Raw genomic sequence first — 17159 nt, forward strand, 5'->3', positions numbered from 1 at the left:
ACATTTATCAGCGCGAGGAAACTCAGTCAACAAAGCAAGGTCAACGTCTTTATAAGGGCATGGAAATGTTCTTGCATTTTGAATTTTGAAAGTGTGAACGAGATAATGCGATCGACTACACGGCAGAATAATAGTAAGTTTCATTTAGATACAAACGAGGTGACAGGAAATGCCAGGAGAAACAATCTGGAGGAATGGCAGCGCGGCTCATCAAGTGATTACTGGTGTATAAAATGAGTCCCGGAGAGAAGCTCGACAAACACCGGCTTTTGCGAGCGATTGTCTTGCAACAAAAATACTCCAGTGGTACAAGATGAAGATTAATGTGTTAACAGTTGTGTAAACACTGGCCAATGCACAGAGGGGTAAACACTGTCCCCTGCCAGTTACAGGCTCGTGGTAATGAAAGGTAAACGTTAGGATGGCCGAGAGCCGACGCCCTTCCTTATTATAATTCAAGCCCCATCGCCTTCTCTCTGCACATTTCGTGCCTGTCACTATATTATGCTCTTGTCAATTAAGTGGAAAAAAAGGAAAGATCAATAACTGGCGCTAATCAAAGTGTACGTATTCTGTAACTCAAGTTCAGTTTGTGTGTCTAAAGCAGCTTTCATCAACTCTCTCCTGTGAACTGTGACTAAAAGATTTTGCAAGTCAATACAGAATGTGTAACCTTCTCTCATTAACCACCAGGCCCTTTGTTTTTTTAATGCCTCGCTTCTCGATTGACTTTGAAGAATCAAAGCCGTGTTTGTTGTCTTCAGTTAAGAGGAAAATGATGAGCGTGCGATCGTCTCGTGTTTGAGCAGTCGGTGCTTTGTTCCGTGTACACAACGAGTGACGGGCCGCTTTGATTGGACGTCTGATACTTTGGGGGAAAAAAAGATGGTGAAAGATCTATAAATTGCAACGTCAACCCGAAAAGATGGCTGCTGGTATGTGAAACCACCAGTAGGGGGCGGTGTAGCTGTCTATGACAGATGGCTGACTCTCCACAGGATGATGCTAAGTGCTAAGTTAACTGAAACGAGCGACTCTGCTGGCGAGGCGCTCAGTGTGGAAGGTTTAACGCTGCAAACTATGACAGACGACAGACTGGCGGATTTCAGTGGCTAACGGCAGATTTGGAACGGATACGCATGTTAAATCCACTTATCCCTGTGTAACTTACTTTTAAACTAATCGATGAAATGCTGCTGAATGTCTGAAACGAATGGCAATCAGTAAAATCATTTCTCTTTAGCGCTTCTAAAATAACTCATTTGAATCGGTCTAAATACAAAACTATGAACATTTCTGCTTATAGATTCATATTAAAAGGAGAGCTAGCAAAGACCTGTGTCTTATTCTTTACGGAAATCAGGCCAAAGCTTTAGCCGGCTTCTCTCCATCTGCTTCCCCGGAACCTCCGTCCCGCGGTTTCTGTAATGACATTCACAGGATGTGCATCCAGTTCTTTGCGTTCCCGTGCAGAGCCGAAGGTCTTCAGTGCCTCAGACTCGACGGGTAAATGAGCATTTCTGTTGACGCAGTCGGTGCAAGATTATTTTAAATTTCACTGGAATGCAAAGTCCTGCAGTTGTGACTGCATATTTCAGCGTGTTAATCCTGCCGAGGACGGCCACGTTGATTCAGAAACGACTTCGGCGCTCCCGATGGCCAGTCTTCTCCTAAATTATGCATTATTTTGTACAAGGCGGCAGAGGAACATTTTGCTCTACATTTGAATAAATGTTTTTCCACATGTGTCACTTGAAGTGGCTTTGTACAAACCCCCCCCCCCAGGAACATTTCCCCCCTTGCAGAACTTACAAAAGGTTCCACTGGGCTTTTGAATATTCATTAAACTTGACATTCCAGACAGGAGGGGAACTGACAAGCATACCAGCCTGACTCACTCAACAGAATGCTCATCTTAATCCACTGATAAGCTGCACCGCGTCTGAATTACTAATCAGGACGTTTAGTGAGTGAAACTCTGTAAAAAAGCAAAATTATTCACCTGACACCCGGAATGATTTGCCTGCTTTAAACACTTTAGCTCCACTTGAGAAATAGAAGGGAAGGCGGGTTTATTTCTTTCCTTTTGTTTTTGTTTTGTTCCTCTTCACACACCACTCGTTGAATCTCGTCCTGCACCAGGATGGCGTCTTCAGTCCCGCCTCCCTCTGAGCTGCTGGGGTCTTTTAACTCGCTCTGCTTCACTGCTGCTTGTTTATTTGCTCATAAACACATTCAGGTGGGTTTCTGCACATTCACTGCAGGAATTTGCATTTGTGAATTAAAAAAAAAGAAAGCAACCTTGCCTGTGGCCACGTCACCAGGAAGGATAGTTAATTTGACAAGTGTGTTTGTGTGTGTAAGTGGGAAGTGATGATCGCTGGAGCGCAGCCAACAGGAGGCGTGTTGCCAAAATAATCTTAACAGTGAGTCTGTGGCCAGTTTTCAGTTGATAGAAATTTCCCAAGCACTCCTCAACCTCATCCTGGAAGAGGAACAGACGTGTTCCAAGGTCTGAGCCTGCTGTGGTGAATTTGTTGACGGAAGATCTTTTCGGACTTTGGAATATTGATCTCTACGACAGACTTTATTTCTCGCCGTCGCACAGGGGCAGCTCGTAGTTGGAATGGAAACATGAGCTCAGTGAAACTAGAGGCGTCTAATACGCAAAATCCGTATTTAGATTGTGACTTTTGATGCATCTTGAGGAAAAAAAGTGGGAAATATAGTCTTAAAGCCTCAGTAGCAGATGCATTAATTGTACCTTGTAGCTTCCAATCATGCACCCTTACTCACCAGAAGTACCTTTAATGAAGTGTTGCACTTCAACGTACTTGTACTTTTCTTCATCTCCTTCTTTTTGAAGTGTTTTTTATTCCTTTGCTGATTACAAAACTTTTATTCAATTTGACAGATCCTGTCGCTTGTTTAATCATAAATAGGCTGTCTTGTAGTAGTGCATCCATTATGTTCTTTTTCATTATTTTCCAAATGCTAGATTCATAAATATAATAAATACTGTAGCCATTTGTAACAGTGGTACTTATGAATACCCTACAGAGTAGATCAGTGCACGATTTAATATCACGTCCACTTTGGAGAATGTCCCAGGCACACATTTCTTTGCAGAGGTAAAAGGTAAAGTAATAAAGATGCTCTCGCCCTGCTCTTCATATCACTGGACAAATCCTTCTGGGCCGGCTATTATGTCTGCAGTTGTAGAAAGCAGTATTTTTTTTCCCTGATGCTCATCCTAAAGGGGGGGCCTGGAGTCCCTCTACCCTTTAGTCAAAGCTGTGTCGCTGCTGAACGGCTCTCGTGAGGCTCGGGGCTCCAGTCCAATTCATAAAAGGTGAAAAGTGATTTAGCCAATAGCAAACCCAGCCAAGCGTTAAGAGTGGCCAGAGAAATCTCTAAAACATTCATAAAATTTACATTTAAACGGAACAAGGACACTAAAGTTTGAGTTATGTAACTTCATCTTTTACTTAAAAGCCCTAATGCTGCATTTAGCATATTGCCAGAATTTTGACCCAAGAAAAACTATGGAGTGATTTAAATCAGACAAAATGTGGCCGAGTGTCTCCACACAGCCAACGGATGAAAAGCAGCCTCATTTCTCTACTGCTTATTGGCTGCAGGGAACTTTAGCGTCCTTATTTGCACACATGCATGACCAAAGGTGTATGAGGAAACTATTGACACACACACACACACACACACACACACACACACACACACACACACACACACACCTTCAGGAATGGGAGCGAGGGACTGTGAGATAGCAGAGTGTGGTGGGAGGCATAATGACAAAGCACTTTGGAGCTGATTCGTATTAAAAATTCATCTCGACCTGTTTGGACGAATCAACCATGCATGCAGTGTTTACTCTGCTTCGCCGGAGTCTTTGTCCCGTTCCCCGGTCCTTGTCTAGCGTCTCGTTGCGTCGTGTCCCCTCATCGCCACGAGCCTTAATTTGAAGGCCTGAATGAAAACGCCAGGAGACCAAACCCGTATAACTTTATTATGGCCTCGATGCTTTAATGTTCAGTTGTAAAAAAAAGTTACACGGGCACAGCTTTAATGTTCTCTATTTATTAATTGCAAAATACAAATTGGGGAAGTCAGAACTCCACTATATGCAATGTTAAATTATTCATTTCACTTTAGTTCAGTTAAAAAGGAAGAAAGAATAATTGAAAGCAATTATGAATGAAACCTGGAATACTGTATATCGATGAGGATTTTAGGCCTTGAGAGTTTTGGGGATCGTTGTTCTTGAAGGAGTGGAAACAGGTGAAAATACCAAAGATTATATGGAATAGAAGCAGCATAAGATCCTCTGTTGCATGATAAATTCCAGCAGCCGAACAAGCAAAGAAGACAAAGCCTAGTGGAAAGTAGCAGGAGGAAGATTGACGGATTGTTTTTTAATGACAAACACATCCCCTAAATATCAGAGGAATAGACAAGCAGAGATCATCTCGTCAGGCCAGTATTTCAATGCATGTATGCCTGAAAATGTCCTTAGAAAATTCTGATTTTGTAAGGAAAGTCATATCATTGAATGTCCCCCATTTTTGATTTGAACATTTGTGAACATTAATGTTTGTGAGGCGATGTTTGATTTGCTCACAGAACATGAAAAGGACCAACGAGGACGTCTGTGGACAAAACAGGCAATGAGTTTTACTCAGTTCAGATCAATATTAATGTATTTCCTATTAAAAGCCCCATGTTAGACGGTAACCAGAGGAGCAGTGAGGGAGAGCGAGAAGAGCAGGGAACCCTCACCCTCCTCCACCCCAACCCCACCGCCCCCGTCAAGCCCTTTGTCTCCCGGCCATCCAACAAATCAGACACCTGGCCCACATCCAAGAGAGAAAGGGAGAGGCAGAGGTGGACCGACCCCAAAAGGCCTGGCAGGGTCTGTGACCAGGGCCGTACTTTATATTTACAGTGTTTATTAAAGTGTATTTTGTGTCAGCCATGGAAAAACTCTGTCCCCTTCAGCAGGACGGAACTCAAAGGCAAAAGTCAACTGAAGCTTCTGTTATCGGGAAATTCTATTATGTAAAACTCTGAGTCAGGACTTACTTACTTACACCCACATTAGTGCAATGATTCTCTCACTTTTTTCCTTTTTTGTTGGGTTTTTTTCCCCTCCCAGCTCTCTTGCACCTCCGTGAGGTATTCTTAAAGCATCATTATTGCTGGAGGAACCTGCTGTGGGAGGCACTTCTGACAATAGAAGAGATCCTGTCAGGAAGCGATTATTTAAATCAGTGCATCAATTAATACAACAGGCTAACGAGGAATCCTGCTGTTATTGGTGACAGCAGAATTACTTCAGTGTTATCAGCGGGAGAGGCGTTTTACAGGAGAAAATTAATAGTCCAAAAACACCTAATTCACACAGAATTACCTGCAGCTCTCTAACTGCTTCCTCTCCATCTTCTGAGCGGCACCAAACGAACCATGCAGGTCACCAGTCCATCACAGGGGACAAAGCAACACACTCACAACCACCATGAAGTCTCAATTGTATGTTTTTGAACTCTGGAAAACTCATGAAGGACACGCCTCCAAGCCCGGACTGGAACTGGCGTGTCCTCGCAGGAGAATGCGAACCACTACCCCACTGTGCCGAACGCTGGAAAGAACATTGTACTCAGGTCGAATCACAAAGTATTTGCCCGATGCAAACTGTTGGTGTTGTTTTCTATTACCCTGAGCTTCAGTCACAACGCAAGGATATCTGTTCATTTGTGAAACGAACAGTTCAAATGTATCGTAGAATAAACAAGGAGCCAGGCTGCTGGGGAGGTAAATACATTTTAGTGATGTTATTTTAAATAAAGTGGATTTCTTGTGGATGGAATCCGAGATGCTGCCTCCGCTCGCTGAGTTATTCTCGTCATTGCTGTCAGTGTCAGCAGACGTTCAGAACAGCCAGAGTGACTGTTCTTCCTCTATTTTTGCCGTTCAAAGAATTACAGACTGACACATCAATTAGCACTAAACTCCTTCAAAGGCCTTCCACGTCTCATTTTGCTTTGTTCCTTTGCTTGTGGTGTGTTTTTGATGAAGTTCAGTAACGGCCAGCGATCGCCTTCCTCTGTCTGTCTGTCTGTCTGTCTGTCTGTCTGTCTGTCTGTCTGTCTGTCTGTCTGTCTGTCTGTCCTCCGTCACTTCCTCTCAACGGTTATGAGAAATGAGTAAAGGCCGATTCATCCTCCATAAGAACAAGGCAAAAGTTGGGCAGTGCGGAATCCTGCCGAACAAAATGCCGTCGATTCCTTCGTCCAGCTCCTTCTGGCCAAACCAATTAGTTTGTGCAGTTCCGACCGTCCTGGTGGAACTGTGTCGGAGCCGCACTGCAGAAACGTCGGCTCTGCCGTGTGCTGCTCGCTGAGAACCATCACTCATATTTTAATCATATTTAGCTTCTAACATTGCTACTGCTTGTTACAATGTTGGAGTGCAGGCTTACATGATGTGCCTGAACGCATCACTCAGCTCCTGTAGTTATAAAACCGGACCAACATGGCGGCTCGGACTAAAACTCTCTTTTATTACTGAAACAGTTCAGAGAAATGTGTTTCTGAAGGCACAGGAAGCGAGAAATAAACTGTCCAGTTGAAAAGTTAAAACGCCGCTTCACAGGCCGTGGCTGCTGTCATGGGGCGTGGCCTGCTGCGAGGGGGCGTGGCCTGCTGTAAGGGGGTGTGGCCTGCAGGTTCAGCAGCTTCTTATCAGAGTATGAACAGTCCTGCAGAAAAAGCCGCTTGCTGACGTCACTGTTCTTGTTCTTGCAGCTTCAAACAGGGAGCCTGCAGGGGCCGTACCTTCTGGCCACTTGGTCTTATGCTGTCGCTTCCACCATAAGCTTGTAGAGTTTTAAATAGTTTTGTGTACACCATGTGATTTTGTCTTTCCTGCATGCCCAATGGACTTCAGGCACTTTTCACAGGTAACCACTCTTTCCGTGAACGAACCTGAAGGACCAGATATTCGACGAGCCTCTTCATACGTTCCTCATGCAGCTCAGTAAATGAGAAAAACCCAAGTTTCTCTCACCTCTTACTGCATTTATATATCCTTTTCCCCCCCTCTTACGTCTAACTAAGCTGACTGAGGGCATTTAGTCTTTCGCTTATTCCCCTCAGATTTGGCCACAAGCTTTGCGAGCCTCTGATCCCTCGGCTGTCCAAACCCATCCCCTCGTCTGCTCTGTCAGATGTTGTTTCACTCCACGTCACTTTGCTTGAGTCAGTTCGGTGTTTCCTCGGCTCCTCGGAAATCCGGCATCACATCTTATCCATCAGTTTTTCAGCCGTCGCTCCTCACCCCTTCACCCGCCACCCCCGTCTCCACTCGAGTGGAGTTTTTATGCACGGCCGATGTAAAAAGCGTATCGACAAACGCCTCGACTTTAACATTTTGTGCATATCAACCATCACTTTATCTTTCCATCTTCTGTAGCCGGTCCATGACGCCCAGGGTCACAGTGACCCGGAGCTGATTCTCGCTGGCAATTAGCATTTCTGACCTGTGATGGTAGAACAGGCAACCCACACACAGAAAGCTGTTCTTCCTGTGAGGTGAGACTGCTAATCGCCACGGCACTGTTCACCATCAAGGCTCCTTCATTTAGTCATTCAGTGTTATTTTGGAATTGCGTTCAGTAGTAGCAGTCGTTTCCTATCGACAAACAGACTTTACATTATATATTGTCAAGCCTGTTTCCTCTCTTGCCTCATAAATTGATTGCATTAGATTGTCTGGACAATATTCCAGAAAGATGGACACTCTATTTTCTCAGGACTAAGTTTTTTTTTTTTTTTGCCAAGTTCTCACTAAAGTTGGCGATTTCCAGCACTTTCACAATCCTTTCATATGCCCCCACTGTGAGAAGACAAGAGACATTTCTGTGAGTAAAACACAAATCTTCAGAAATGTGCTGACCCACGGCTGAGTTGGGGGAATCTGCACTACAAGCTGTATTATAGGACGAGAGCCAAACAGCCGAGGAGACGGAGCTCCATGCCTGAGACAGCAACCAGCGCAGCACATCTCCAATTTAAACCAGCTTCACTTTCTCTTCATCTCTCCGCCTCACACTTAAGCTGGGTTCTTTTTCTGTCTGATTCCGTCACACGTGCGCACACACACACACACACACACACACACACACACACACACACCTTTTGCTTTAGGGTGAGCTTTTGACAACACAAATCTCAATTGCTTTTTCACAGTCGCTGGAGGAGGGAGAGGATTTAAGGTTGATAGAGTTAGACGGGATAAAAACAGTGAGGGAAAGCAATGAGAAGAAAAGAGCCTAATCCCAGATTGATGGCTGCTAATAAAGTTTGATTATGACTGACAAGGCACTTTGGGTTTCTAATTGACATCTGTAATAGCCCGAGAGACCAGAGAGTGAGGAAAACGGATAGGAAGACAAGGGGAGAACGACTTTTCTTTGTCGGCCCAGCGGAGGTGGAGTAGCTGCACCGTCCACAGAATTAAGGGAATGAGGATGAAAACGCTGCAAACTGCATTTCTGACCACCGTCTAATCATCTGTCCTCCTTCCACTACACGCGGGGTTGTGGCGGCAGCATGTTTAGCAAAGATACCCAGACATTCCTTTTCCCCCGCCAAACATCTTCCAGCTCACAAATCAACCCAGAGATTTAATTCCTCCGCTGGGTCAACCTTTGGGCCTTTTCCCTGTTGGGCGCTGCTGGCACGTTTCCAACAGGAAGCAGCAGGGGGACGTCTTAATTAAATGCCCAAACTACCTTAATCTCCTCTCATGAGAGGATTTAGTAGCTCTACTTGTAGACATTTCAGGTATTAGGAACATTGAATAGCTGATATTGAACACTGCTGCATCTTTTAAATCACTGATAACGTCAGTTGAATCTATGAGCATTTTGTCTGTCCTATTCATGGCGTTAACCACACAGGTGAGGAGCATTGGGCTGCAGTGGTTCGTCACCCAGAGAGCTGCTGAGGGTCAAAGGTCAGGGCCTGTCACAGTCATCATTGGACTGACACCCTGCATCGTGGACACTGGTCAATAACTGTGCATTAGTAGTGATAGGCCTCACTATAGCAACAAAACGTCTTCCAATCAAAATGACCGGGTTTTGGTGGATGTCTGTCGCCTCAAATCCAAAATAATTATTTGGGTTCTGTGTTTCTCTGGAAGAAATTCCATTAACTGTGCAGCACGTTGCGATTGTTCTTTCTCTGTGATTGATTGACCTGCCCTAAACATGACGGTACAACGACAGCGCAGCATCAAATACATGCTCGTCTTTACAAAACCAGTCCCTGATTCTGTGTCTTATATTCACTGAAAGAACAAGAACAAATCCTCCTCAGTCTTCTGTCTTGGCTTTGTAGAACCCAAACAGATCCCACGAGATGATCTCAGGCTGTGCACCGCTTCATAAGAGGTTTGTACTATGGAAGGTGGGGCAAACCTCCAGTGAGCTTTAACGGTAATCGATAAAATCTTCAATCAATCCTTGAAACACACAGGGAGTGCATGGAGAGAAGCTAAATATAGGCTGACGTGAGGAAAGACAGTTAGTCATTGGGAGGCAAAAGAGAAAAATTCCATCCATCCATCCATCTTCTAAACCACGAACCCAAACCATGGTCACGAGAAGCTGGAGCCAATCCCAGAGAAGAAATTATAGGTATTATTTATTCCTATGTTTGTGTGTGTAAAAAAAATGCATTTTAACAAAAACTCCAAAAACCAGCTAAAGTGAAGCTTCCTTACTTATTTTGTTTTATTCCTACAAGACAAACTTTTATAAAAAGTAGAAACTGTGTCACGTCGTCCCAAACATTGTGTCCACTGTACTCCGAATTAGTTCTGTCACACCCTACATTTCTCTTCAAAGCACATCCATATCCTGAAGGCAAAACTATAAAGAGAAATATATTTTAAGGTGCGAGTTATAATTTCTATGCTGAAAAGGACTGTGTGAACTTCCACTGGCGAGAAAGTTCTGCCTGAGTTTAATCGGTAATGCTTTCCTCCCACTGTGCAAGTTGACTAATAGTTTTCGAGTGTTGATGCTGAAATATTTACTCAATAATTAATAATACTTACAATCCCAATGCCTCGCCTATCGTCTTTTCAAGCAAACAAAACATCATCACTGATAAGTCGCTCTGTCTGGACCGTACCGGAGAGTGTGGTGGTTGGCGAACTCATCTCATAATGAAAATATTTGGTGGAACGGATTCCGGTTGGGCTTTCTGTGTGGCGTTTGCATATTCCACTTGGGTTTTCTCTGAGTTCTCCAGTAAAAACAAAACAAAACATGCATTCAAGGTTAATTGGTCATTCTGAGTTGCCAATGGGCGTCAATGTAATTTTGTGATTGTGTATCTCAGGGATTACTAGTTAGTAACTAGTGCCTGGTGACCACGACTTGGGCAAAAAGTGCTAAAAAAGACGAGTGGCCTTTACGTCATTGTGTGATAGGAAGTACATATGCTGAATAGGTCATTACAGAGAGCAGTTCCCGGCACTTCTGGAGACATGGCGCTTGTGCAACAAGACAAAACGAAGACGTGTTCTGGTTGGAGGTTCGGCTCCCAGTTTGGTCGTTCAAGCGTCAACACTTTTGGGCACTAATGGTTCTGCGAGGGGCCTTGGACTAAACACATCAAGAGGATGGTACATTTTATCGGCTGTAAATGTTCACGTGCCATAAAGTTTTAACCCGAGACCGTCTCTCTCTCTCTCTCTCTCTCTCTCTCTCTCTCTCTCTCTCTCTCTCTCTCTCTCTCTCTGTTCCAGGTTCAGAGATGGTGGAGGCTCAGTGTCAGAGGTTTGAGGTGAGGAGTGCCGACGGAGAGAGAGTTCTGTTCTCCGCCGATGAAGACGAGATCAGCATCGGTACCGAGAAACTCAAAGTCACAGGTAGGAGACGTGTACTTTCCCTACTCCAAACCAAATAACCACCATGAATGGTGATGCAGGACAGGGAGGCAGGAGAGGGCGACGCCGCTCGTATGCCACCTTGACCACAACGTCCCCAGCCTGAACCACACCGGACACGTCGTTGCGACGGTAACGCTGCCGTGACTCGTTGCCGTCGGAATGGCAGTTGAACTCGTAGGACCCGGTGCACCAGCGAGCCGTGGTAAAACTATAAACCGATGTAAATCATTCCAAAACTATGCGGATGGACATCAGTCACCGGTCTGACGGGATCCAGCAATAGTTTTCTGCATCCATGAGGAACTGATTCATGAAGGTGCTGATAACGGGGCCGGGCAATCTGTCGGTTCCCACCAATTTATGGCGAAGGTTGCTTGAGGACACACACACACACACACACACACACACACACGTGCATCCACACCCTGCACCTCCACTCACTGTAAGCTGTTAAACAGAGTGCTCTTGATGAGTGCAGCCAAACAGGATAGGGGTCAGCAAGCAGAGCAGCTTTTTTTTTTTTTTCCTCTTTTTTTTTGTCTTGAAGAGAGAAAGAAGCCAGAAGGAGTGAGACGCAGTAAGCCGAGGAAGAGACAGATGGTTGAGTGGTTCTGTGAGAAAATACAGGTTGATATATTTATGGCACAAGGCGAATGAAGCACTTTGAGTTAAAATGTACAGACTTTAAAGTGGGATTGAGACAAAAAGGTGCGTGATTATACGCCTTTACTTTAGGTCTCATTGAAGATCCGTGAAAAGAATCACGAGGTACTGGAAGGTGGTCTGTGTGTGTCCACCAGTGTGTCTTTACTTGTGGGGACGTCACTCTGACTGGACTCCGTCTCCTCTGGACTCACGTCACCAAAACGTCACCCAGAATGTTCTCAAATGTGATGTAATAAACTCTGAAATGCAACAACTGGTCAATAATGTAAATTTTCAATATTACATTGTGGGGCAGGGAAAATATTTTCCCCAAATATTATGCGAATTTTATTACATCATAAAGTCAGTCTGTGATTTATGGTTTGAATTGAATTAGAATGAAGCACTAAAAGTTTGGACTGTGTGTTATTTACGTGTATCTTTATGCAGTTTATGGCATTTATGGGAAATCTATGTTGTTGCCCAAGTCATTAATGGTCTTCTGTTCTCTATAATCTGTAATCTACTTCTCCAATCATCAGTACAGAATAATGTACAAGCTTTAAACAGATCACGTTTAAATTCTTGTTAAATGTTTTTACAATATCAACCAGTTATTATATTTTGGGTTTCATTACATAATTTTTTATAACAATTCGACTCATCGGCCCTCATCAGAACACATTTTGAATTCCCTGCTAAAAGCAGATAGATAGATAGGTAGGTAGGTAGGTAGGAAGGAAGGAAGGAAGGAAGGAAGGAAGGAAGGAAGGAAGGAAGGAAGGAAGGAAGGAAGGAAGGAAGGAAGGAAGGAAGGAAGGAAGATAGATAGATAGATAGATAGATAGATAGATAGATAGATAGATAGATAGATAGATAGATAGGTAGGTAGGTAGGTAGGTAGGTAGGTAGGTAGGTAGGTAGGTAGGTAGGTAGGTAGGTAGGTAGGTAGGTAGGTAGGTAGGTAGGTAGGTAGGTAGGTAGGTAGGTAGGTAGGTAGGTAGGTAGGTAGGTAGGTAGGTAGGTAGGTAGGTAGGAAGGAAGGAAGGAAGGAAGGAAGGAAGGAAGGAAGGAAGGAAGGAAGGAAGGAAGGAAGGAAGGAAGGAAGGAAGGAAGGAAGGAAGGAAGGAAGGAAGGAAGGAAGGAAGGAAGGAAGGAAGGAAGGAAGGAAGGAAGGAAGGAAGGAAGGAAGGATAGATAGATAGATAGATAGATAGATAGATAGATAGATAGATAGATAGATAGATAGATAGATAGATAGATAGATAGATAGATAGATAGATAGATAGATAGATAGATAGATAGATAGATAGATAGATAGATAGATAGATAGATAGATAGATAGATAGATAGATAGATAGATAGATAGATAGATAGATAGATAGATAGATAGATAGATAGATAGATAGATAGATAGATAGATAGATAGATAGATAGATAGATAGATAGATAGATAGATAGATAGATAGATAGATAGATAGATAGATAGATAGATAGATAGATAGATAGATAGATAGATAGATAGATAGATAGATAGATAGATAGATAGATAGATAGATAGATAGATAGATAGATAGATAGATAGATAGATAGATAGATAGATAGATAGTAATAATGCTTGACCTCCTGCCACAGCAGCCGGTTGGTTTTTGCCCATTGTTATGTGCGAGGCCGTAAACCCGCCATGAATTGTGCAGTTGGAAATTCACTGGCTCCTCTTTGAAAAACACTCCATGGGTATAGTGTAGTAGAACAGGTGCTGCCCAAAAGGCTGTGTCAAGCTCATAAACATTTCATGTACACGGCAGAGTGCTCAGGAGAGTGTACAACAATTGTAAGCGTAGCGGTGCAATAAATCCCCGGAGGAACGGCGCCGGGACAAGTGTGGCTGAGGTTCACAGCGTGATGAGCGTCATTGTTGCAGAGCTGCAATCAAACAAAACAAAACTCACCACCCTCGACTGTCATTTCCGCCATTGTTGGAAGAAATAGAAGCCTTTTTACGTTTTATTTTTTTTCCCCCTATATTTTGGCAGCTGCACATCTTTTGCCGAGCCACGCTGACTCTGACTGCACCCCAGAAAATGGGATTTATGTCAGAAACACAACGCCGCCGTCTGTGTGTCGGTTGTTTTGGAGGGCTTTGGACTCCTCCGTCCTCTTCCACAGGATCTACTGGAGCCTGATGCAATTTCACTCTCAAGTCGCAGCCATTTAGAAAATGCCCTTTTATTGTGCGTAAACTTGCAAATTGCTCACGCCGCCTACTGCATTATTAAATTAGTGGCGGCGCTCGGCTTTCAGAAGTGCCGACTCCGGTCTCAGCGAGATCCACGGCCGAGCATCTGCTCTGGGCTGCAGAGGGGGGGCTGCTGGACACGGGGGGTTAAATGCTGCAGTATGTCAGGAACAACTTTTGGGTTTTTTTTAAACAGGTACATTTACACTGTGTGCGACGGCTTTGTGTTGTATGGAAGTACAGTATGTTCTGAAGAGGAAAGTAGTGCCATGATCATATCTATAACAGTATCGGCAAAAATGTGACTTGGCACGTTTTAATATGTTGTTCAGAAAGAATAGATTTGAAGGAAAAAGTATTTTCAGGCCAATGTGTGTCAAAGGTTCAAAGCAAATGGCCTTCTTACTTTTCACATCGTCCACATCATCATCATCATCATCATCATCCCAGGACTGACAATAATAGCACAGACTTTGAGTTGCTTTGGGGTTTTTTTTTTTTAAAACATAGGTTGAGTTCATCTAAGCCCAGCGCTGTGTAGTCTTGGTGTTTGCTGAGGCTCCGAGGAAAGTTGAATCAGTGTTTAACATTGGGATCAGTGTGTTTTCTTTCCGTCCTGTAATCCGCTCTCACACTGTCTGCAGGGAACGAAGGAGTGGTGTTCAGCCATTCAGTGGAAACTTCACACGTCAGGGCAGAACCCTCCCAGGACTTAAAGTAAGTGCTGTCTGTCTGTCTCTCTCTCTCTCTCTCTCTCTCTCTCTCTCTCTCTCTCTCTCTTCATCCATCCCACGATCTCTTTTGATGAACATGCGTCTTTCGGGGCACGTGTCACATAAGTACTCCTGCAAATTGGTTTACTTTTCACCTTCCTTTTGATGTTTTAGTCCCGCCGCTTTATTCATGAGCCGTGTGTTGCTGTGAATAACGAAGTGAGGTGGTTACACCAAGAAAAAAGAAAAAATGAAAAACAGCCAGTGAGCAGTCCTGCAGTGTACAGCCTGCTGCATGAGTGTGGATCAGCTGAGTGCGGAGACCGGAGCGCCGGTTGATTGACAGCCTGACAGGCTGAACATTAGCTACCAGAGCTACAAGCCCCTCGTTGAAGGGTCAGGCCGTCACCGGGAGAGTTTTCCACCAGGACACTGTGTGAACACGTGTCGGCAGTGCTGTGAGCTTTATTCATTCCCGTTATGATTTAGTTCCATTTTTATTAATGAATGAAACTAGTTAATTTTGTCAGTTTAAACAAGTGACACCGAGTCATCGTGTAAATACGTTTTACTATGGTTGTTGTTACTGAGGCTCATTTGTAACCTGGTTCCCGAAAACAAGCAAAAAATATGAAGAAATGCCAAGAAAAGGTTTTTTTCTCGCAAAGACTGTAATTCAATGAGCCCAGACGAATGCCATCTGCCATCGGGGCTCTGTAACAAATATTGTTCGACTGATAAAACGGTATTACATTGTCCTGTTTTTCATTATATTTTGCTGCCACTTGAAGAATTAGAGCTTGATTGAAATGTCAGGAGCTGCACGGTGATCTTTTGGTGTGATGGCCTAACATTGTCTGGATTATTTGTCTGTGCGACGCTGCTTGTGCTCCCTGTGTGTGCGGGGGTTTTATCAAGCTACTTTGGTTTCCTCCCACAATACAACAACATGAAATTGTGGTTTTGGTGACTCTAAATTGCCTGTATGGGTGAATGTGAGTATGTGTGTGTGTGTGTGTGACTGTGTCTCTCCATGTGCAACATAGTGCAAAAAAAAAATCATCATAAAAGTTCTCTTAAGCAGGATTAATTCATACAAAGAAGTTGAGAGCAGGAATACAGCAAAAAGGCAAAAAAGTGTCACTGAAAATACTAAATTGTCTCCATGATTGTGATTGAAGACAAAAGAAGGCTGGTTAAGGATTTACAGTTTACGCTCGTCCCCTGATCTACAGATTAAATTTACCATGACTTCTTTTTTTCATGGTATTCTTTTTTTTTTTTATTATTAATCTTTAATGTCTTGCCAAGGCATTGTCAGATATGATTGGGAGTGTGCTGGAGGGAAAGAAAGGCAAAAGGAATTGATGAATGCGAAGAACCGATAATGGTTGGTGTTACCCAAAATGCATTGCGTGTTTTGCACTAAGAGGAAGGAGTTGAGATGGAGAACGGATAATAGGCTGGACATACGAGAAAGGATTTTTGGGGTTTGACACTAAACAAGATAGATAGCAGTGTGAGAAAGGCTGGGGTGGAGTTGATGAAGAGGACAGTCAGAAAACAGAAGAGGTTGAAAGAGGCTGACGGAGGGAAAGAGTTCAGGAGGAGGGGATGGAAATGAGTGTGGAGAGGAACTGATTCGATCAGAGGCTCCTGCTGGACGCCGAGTCGTAGTGCAGCAGATAATGGGATACGGGCAAATATGGATGCAGGTAATACAGAGTCGTCTTTTTTTATTCTTTACCTTTGGGACAGGTCAGAGATTTAAAGTTTCAAACACTGAATCAAAGGGGTGGGATTTAAAAAAAAAGATTTTTAGAAGTTTTTACTTTGAAAAGAAGTAGTGACTGTGGCATGATGTACCCTGGATATTACTGGAAATAGTTTTCAAGCATGGAGTTCTGTCATTATTTTCCTCTACTAAATACAGACGTCCTAACACCGTCCCCGCGGTTAAAGCTGTTATGATTGTGATTAATCACTGCAAATCAATCCGACCAGATTCTTTGTCCCATTTAAATTCAGGCGTCAATATTTAAACCCGCTAAAACTTTTGGCACAGTTTTGCACGTTTGCATGCAGAGTGGGAGGTTCTGCTGTCGGAGGACAAGGCGTGCACTCCTTTCAGTCAGTGTGGCTCGTTTCATTGTCCACTCCTTCTTATTCTACACGGCTGAATCCAGCCGCCGCTGGCAGAGTGACGGAGTCCATCCCAGCTGGCTGTGGGCGGAGACGCTGGACACTCTGGACGTAACTCTGGACTGGGCGAACACTGAGAAAGTATAATCCACACGTTCACGCTGATTTGGAGTTACAACCTCAAACACGTGGCAGAAAACTGCAGGAAAAAAAACGTGCATTTATGTGAAAACATGCAAACTGAAACAGAAAGGCCTCAAGCCCGTACCCCAAGTGACCACCATGCTGCCTCTCTTCCTATTATTATCCCCCGCCGTGGCCGATAAGCCCCGAAGGGGGATCTTGAAACAGTCTCCGTACGTCCGTCCGTTCGAACGTTTCTACCTACATCTCGGCAACCCCTGGGCCCACAGTGACCAAACTTCACATGTGGATACATC

The 17159-nt window shown here is 43.9% G+C and overlaps 1 protein-coding gene across 2 annotated transcripts in view; it reads left to right on the plus strand.

Annotated features, from left to right (window-relative positions):
* Positions 1 to 17159, plus strand: part of sgcz (sarcoglycan zeta) — a gene marked incomplete at its 3' end in the record, with an annotated part of 343333 nt that overhangs the window by 271197 nt on the left and 54977 nt on the right. Inside the window, exons 5-6 of one of the 2 annotated variants that reach the window (XM_080520696.1) lie at positions 10837 to 10959; positions 14509 to 14581. In XM_080520696.1, the coding sequence (XP_080376822.1) occupies positions 10837 to 10959; positions 14509 to 14581 (196 nt within the window). The remainder of the gene's footprint in view (positions 1 to 10836; positions 10960 to 14508; positions 14582 to 17159) is intronic. The other variant, XM_080520697.1, reaches the window with a different exon arrangement.

This window comes from Blennius ocellaris (assembly GCF_963422515.1).
Source record: "Blennius ocellaris genome assembly, chromosome: 3".
NCBI lineage: Eukaryota > Metazoa > Chordata > Actinopteri > Blenniiformes > Blenniidae > Blennius > Blennius ocellaris.